This window comes from Salmo salar, chromosome 29 (assembly GCF_965601325.2).
Source record: "Salmo salar chromosome 29, fSalSal1, whole genome shotgun sequence".
Taxonomy (NCBI): domain Eukaryota; kingdom Metazoa; phylum Chordata; class Actinopteri; order Salmoniformes; family Salmonidae; genus Salmo; species Salmo salar.
In genome coordinates this window covers 28,145,521-28,152,500 of record NC_138319.1, presented here as the reverse complement: position 1 = coordinate 28,152,500, position 6,980 = coordinate 28,145,521, and the positions used below count along the sequence as shown (strand labels likewise).

The window sequence follows — 6,980 nt, the reverse complement described above, 5'->3', positions numbered from 1 at the left end:
CTCAGTGTCTAACACACTGTCTGTCTTCAGACACTTCACTGCTACTGACAGCTAGAGGGAGGGAGGGAGGGGGGAGGGAGGGAGGGAGGGAGGGAGGGGATGGAGGGAGGGAGGGAGGGAGGGGGGGAGGGAGGGAATGGATGGAGGGAGGGAGGGAGGGGGGATGTAGGGAGGGAGGGGAGGGAGGCAGGTAGGGATGGAGGGGATGGATGGAGGGAGGGAGGGAGGGAGGGAGGGAGGGAGGGAGGGAGGGAGGGAGGGAGGAGGGGGTGGGATGGAGGGAGGGAGGGAGGGGATGGATGGAGGGATGGAGGGAGGGAGGGAGGGAGGGGGGATGGATGGAGGGAGGGAGGGGATGGATGGAGGGAGGGAGGGAGGGAGGGAGGAGGGGGTGGGATGGAGGGAGGGAGGGGATGGATGGAGGGATGGAGGGAGGGAGGGGAGGGAGGGAGGGAGGAAGGGAGGAGGGGGAGGGGGGAGGGAGGGAGGGATGGAGGGAGGGATGGAGGAGGGGGAGAGAAAGAGAGAATGACATGTTTTACTTTGTGAACCAACTGTCAGATGAAATCGTTCTCTAATATTTTGTTGTTAAAATAAATGTATTTTCTGGTTTTCTCAAGATTAAGTATCACTCACTCACTCACTCACTCACTCACTCACTCACTCACTCACTCACTCACTCACTCACTCACTCACTCACTCACTCACTCACTCACTCACTCACCACTTGTCCAGTCGGTCCGGTCCACTCTCCTCTCCTGACGACTCCAAAGGTTCCGTCTCCCAGTCGTTCACACAGCTGAAGCTCTGGCTCCCGGATCAGACAGGTCAGGGCTGCCCCCGACGACGGCCCATCGCTGGACGGGGTTAAGCCTTTAAACACCAGGCACAATAATAGTTCATATACATTTAGTTATGTGAGTTAACATACTCCAATAACAACTCCTTAAAACAATACTGTTTACAATATTCATGAGTATCCTGTCTGGGTTGGCACACCCCCTTGGGTTGTGCCGTGGGGGAGATCTTTGTGGGCTATACTCAGCCTTGTCTCAGCATGGTAAGTTGGTGGTTGAAGATATCCCTCTAGTGGTGTGGGGGCTGTGCTTTGGCAAAGTGGGTCGGGTTATATCCTGCCTGTTTGGCCCTGTCCGGGGGTATCGTCGGATGGGGCCACAGTGTCTCCCGACCCCTCCTGTCTCAGCCTCCAGTATTTATGCTGCAATAGTTTATGTGTCGGGGGGCTAGGGTCAGTATGTTATACCTGGAGTATTTCTCCTGTCTTATCCGGTGTCCTGTGTGAATTTAAGTATGCTCTCTCTAATTCTTTCTTTCTTTCTCTCTCTCGGAGGACCTGAGCCCTAGGACCATGCCTCAGGACTACCTGGCCTGATGACTCCTTGTTGTCCCCAGTCCACCTGGTCGTGCTGCTGCTCCAGTTTCAACTGTTCTGCTTGCAGCTATGGAACCCTGACCTGTTCACCGGACGTGCTACCTGTCCCAGACCTGCTGTTTTCAACTCTCTAGAGACAGCAGGTGCGGTAGAGATACTTTGAATGATCGGCTATGAAAAGCCAACTGACACTTACTCCTGAGGTGCTGACTTGTTGCACCCTCGACAAACACTGTGATTATTATTATTTGACCCTGCTGGTCATCTATGAACATTTGAACATCTTGGCCATGTTCTGTTATAATCTCCACCCGGCACAGCCAGAAGAGGACTGGCCACCCCTCATAGCCTGGTTCCTCTCTAGGTTTCTTCCTAGGTTTTTGGCCTTTCTAGGGAGTTTTTCCTAGCCACCGTGCTTCTACACCTACATTACTTGCTGCTTGGGGTTTTAGGCTGGGTTTCTGTACAGCACTTTGAGATATCAGCTGATGTAAGAAGGGCTATATAAATACATTTGATTTGAGTAGGTTAAAATCTCCAAAATGATAAGCCTGGAGTTGGGATAATGTAAAGAATATGTGAAACACCCACACACCTGGAGTCATCAAGGTGGGCGAAGCTCCCCGGGGCTGCTGTGGGTCGGAGTCAGAGTCAGGTCTCTTCCCTGGAAATACCTGCTGGCCCAAACACAGAGACTAAAGCTTAGAGTGACTCAACCACGTACAGACACACGTACAAAAAAACACAGAGACTAAAGCTTAGAGTGACTCAACCACGTACACACACACGTACAAAAAAACGCATTGCACGCACATGCACACACTAACTCAGCCATGCATGCCCGCATGCACGTTCACACACACACACACACACACACACACACACACACACACACACACACACACACACACACACACACACACACACACACACACACACAGCTAAGAAGGATTCAAACTCACTGTGTGCTGTACCTTGCTCATCCAGGACTTGCGTTTACAGAGAGCTCTCCTCCTCTTGACTGCCTCCCAAAGCCTCCTCTGTCCTGCAACACACAGAGAATACATTACACACTGTCAGCCTCCTCTGGCCTGCAACACACAGAGAATACATTACACACTGTCAGCCTCCTCTGTCCTGCAACACACAGAGAATACATTACACACTGTCAGCCTCCTCTGGCCTGCAACACACAGAGAATACATTACACACTGTCAGCCTCCTCTGGCCTGCAACACACAGAGAATACATTACACACTGCCAGCCTCCTCTGGCCTGCAACACACAGAGAATACATTACACACTGTCAGCCTCCTCTGGCCTGCAACACACAGAGAATACATTACACACTGCCAGCCTCCTCTGTCCTGCAACACACAGAGAATACATTACACACTGTCAGCCTCCTCTGTCCTGCAACACACAGAGAATACATTACACACTGTCAGCCTCCTCTGGCCTGCAACACACAGAGAATACATTACACACTGTCAGCCTCCTCTGTCCTGCAACACACAGAGAATACATTACACACTGTCAGCCTCCTCTGGCCTGCAACACACAGAGAATACATTACACACTGTCAGCCTCCTCTGGCCTGCAACACACAGAGAATACATTACACACTGCCAGCCTCCTCTGGCCTGCAACACACAGAGAATACATTACACACTGTCAGCCTCCTCTGGCCTGCAACACACAGAGAATATATTACACACTGTCAGCCTCCTCTGGCCTGCAAAACACAGAGAATACATTACACACTGTCAGCCTCCTCTGGCCTGCAACACACAGAGAATACATTACACACTGTCAGCCTCCTCTGGCCTGCAACACACAGAGAATACATTACACACTGTCAGCCTCCTCTGGCCTGCAACACACAGAGAATACATTACACACTGTCAGCCTCCTCTGGCCTGCAACACACAGAGAATATATTACACACTGTCAGCCTCCTCTGGCCTGCAAAACACAGAGAATACATTACACACTGCCAGCCTCCTCTGGCCTGCAAAACAAGGAGAATACATTACACACTGTCAGCCTCCTCTGGCCTGCAACACACAGAGAATACATTACACACTGTCAGCCTCCTCTGTCCTGCAACACACAGAGAATACATTACACACTGTCAACCTCCTCTGGCCTGCAACACACAGATAATACATTACACACTGTCAGCCTCCCTCTGACACACTGCTACCCCATCCTCTATGTATGTGACATCTTGGATCGCTACAGGACAAAGAGAGAGGAAAATAGATTGAGGAGGAGAGACAGGACTGTGTGACTGTGATATGACCACCTTGTGACTGTGATATGACCACGTTGTGACTGTGTTATGACCACGTTGTGACTGTGATATGACCACCTTGTGACTGTGATATGACCACGTTGTGACTGTGTTATGACCACGTTGTGACTGTGATATGACCACGTTGTGACTGTGATATGACCACGTTGTGACTGTGTTATGACCACGTTGTGACTGTGTTATGACCACCTTGTGACTGTGATATGACCACGTTGTGACTGTGATATGACCACGTTGTGACTGTGACATGACCACGTTGTGACTGTGACATGACCACGTTGTGACTGTGATATGACCACGTTGTGACTGTGTTATGACCACGTTGTGACTGTGATATGACCACGTTGTGACTGTGTTATGACCACGTTGTGACTGTGATATGACCACGTTGTGACTGTGATATGACCACGTTGTGACTGTGTTATGACCACGTTGTGACTGTGATATGACCACGTTGTGACTGTGATATGACCACGTTGTGACTGTGATATGACCACGTTGTGACTGTGATATGACCACGTTGTGACTGTGTTATGACCACGTTGTGACTGTGATATGACCACGTTGTGACTGTGATATGACCACGTTGTGACTGTGATATGACCACGTTGTGACTGTGTTATGACCACGTTGTGACTGTGATATGACCACGTTGTGACTGTGATATGACCACGTTGTGACTGTGATATGACCACGTTGTAACACCACGTTGTGACTGTGATATGACCACGTTGTGACTGTGTTATGACCACGTTGTGACTGTGATATGACCACGTTGTGACTGTGTTATGACCACGTTGTGACTGTGTTATGACCACCTTGTGACTGTGATATGACCACGTTGTGACTGTGACATGACCACGTTGTGACTGTGATATGACCACGTTGTGACTGTGTTATGACCACGTTGTGACTGTGATATGACCACGTTGTGACTGTGTTATGACCACGTTGTGACTGTGATATGACCACGTTGTGACTGTGATATGACCACGTTGTGACTGTGTTATGACCACGTTGTGACTGTGATATGACCACGTTGTGACTGTGATATGACCACGTTGTGACTGTGATATGACCACGTTGTGACTGTGTTATGACCACGTTGTGACTGTGATATGACCACGTTGTGACTGTGTTATGACCACGTTGTGACTGTGATATGACCACGTTGTGACTGTGATATGACCACGTTGTGACTGTGTTATGACCACGTTGTGACTGTGATATGACCACGTTGTGACTGTGATATGACCACGTTGTGACTGTGATATGACCACGTTGTAACACCACGTTGTGACTGTGATATGACCACGTTGTGACTGTGTTATGACCACGTTGTGACTGTGATATGACCACGTTGTGACTGTGTTATGACCACGTTGTGACTGTGTTATGACCACGTTGTGACTGTGATATGACCACGTTGTGACTGTGATATGACCACGTTGTGACTGTGTTATGACCACGTTGTGACTGTGATATGACCACGTTGTGACTGTGATATGACCACGTTGTGACTGTGTTATGACCACGTTGTGACTGTGTTATGACCACGTTGTGACTGTGATATGACCACGTTGTGACTGTGATATGACCACGTTGTGACTGTGTTATGACCACGTTGTGACTGTGTTATGACCACGTAGTGACTGTGATATGACCACGTTGTGACTGTGATATGACCACGTTGTGACTGTGTTATGACCACCTTGTGACTGTGTTATGACCACGTTGTGACTGTGATATCACCACCTTGTGACTGTGATATGACCACGTTGTGACTGCGATTGGGACCATTTCTAGACGAATAGACACGGTAAATCCACTACTATAGCTTTCCTTGATATTTTTTACACTTTAAAATAGGATATGACTTCACACACCTGGCCTCCCCATGCCGATCTTCTCCAGGTCTTCATTCTTGACGTAGTCGAAGTGTGACAGGCGGGTCACGTTCAGCTCGTCACGGACACGCAGGAAGTACTGCTGCAGCTGAACGTCTGTTAACAGGTCTATCAACCACTCTGTCCCCTCCTCTGTCATCTACACACACACACACACACACACACACACACACACACACACACACACACACACACACACACACACACACACACACACAGTCAACATACCAACAACAACATCAACCAGTCTGACACAGTACATAAGACTTTACCATCTTTTCTCTCCTCTCTCCTCTCTCCTTCGTTCCTCTCTCATTCCTCTCTTCCTTCTCCTCCTCTTCTATCTCGTAGGACAGATGCTGGTACATATAGTTCTCTGCCATGGCTGCTGCTCCTCCCACACTCCTCCTTCAACCTCCCCTCACCCGCCGTCCCTCTTTCAATACTCTGTGGTTTTGTCCTGGTTTCAGCCGTGTGTGTTATAACAGTGGTAAATCTCAGTTCCTCTCTGTCACTCTGCTGCAAGTCTGCCCAGTGTTGATCTCCCCTCAACCTCACGACCTTCTGCCTAATCAATACACACAAACCAATACACAAATACACACAGGCGCTCGCACACACACACACACACACACACACACACACACACACACACACACACACACACACACACCAGGAGACATCTGACACCACTCTCTCCTGTCTCTATCAGCCAAGCTAAGCTGTCTATAAACTGTCCTTTTCTCTATCCATCTGTGCTGACTCACCACTATGCACAGCACAGGACACTTCCACACCTCTATCCCTTTCTCCCTATGACTCTCAACATCGCCTGTCTACTGTTGAATAATACAACATCCCTGGAGAGAGAAGAGAGTGCTAGAAACAGTGCTTTCTGTGTCTCTGTTTTATTGAGGGCACTCTGGGTCTGAATATGGACATTTAAATATAGCCTGTATTACGCCTGATTCAGCCTCTCTCTCTCTGCATTATAAAACAGCACTGCAGTGCAGACTACTGTTGCTATAGGGAGAAAACACTACATAACGAGCCTACGCTTAACCCTCATCCCTTTCTCTCCTAGTAAACAGTAGCTCTTGTTGAGCTAGGCTAAATAAGCTAAGAGATATGCGCATTGAATCAGTTCTTTAAACTAATCTACTGAAATGTTAAATAGGACATGTCGCATCACTGATCCATACACTGACTAGCCTATTAACGGTAACCTCATCAGAGACAGAGACCCAAATCAAGATAACAGTATAGTTCATGCAGACGCTCATCGAGAGATGTAGAAAGAGAGAGATGCGGAGAGAAAGACAGACTATTTTCTCCACCTCGCCAAAACTCGCCTTAATCAGTT

The 6,980-nt window shown here is 48.8% G+C and overlaps 1 protein-coding gene across 1 annotated transcript in view; it reads right to left on the bottom strand.

The window, feature by feature from the left end:
- The window catches only part of LOC106590482 (activated CDC42 kinase 1), a 31,204-nt gene extending 25,448 nt beyond the window's left edge, over window positions 1–5,756 (bottom strand). Inside the window, exons 1-5 of the mRNA XM_082970768.1 lie at window positions 5,597–5,756; window positions 2,368–2,438; window positions 1,989–2,067; window positions 725–873; window positions 1–51 (exon numbers count right to left, since the gene is read on the bottom strand). The exon at window positions 1–51 is cut by the window's left edge and continues 102 nt beyond it. Of these exons, the coding sequence (XP_082826894.1) occupies window positions 1–51; window positions 725–873; window positions 1,989–2,067; window positions 2,368–2,438; window positions 5,597–5,756 (510 nt within the window). The remainder of the gene's footprint in view (window positions 52–724; window positions 874–1,988; window positions 2,068–2,367; window positions 2,439–5,596) is intronic.
- Between the last annotated feature and the right edge of the window lie 1,224 nt (window positions 5,757–6,980).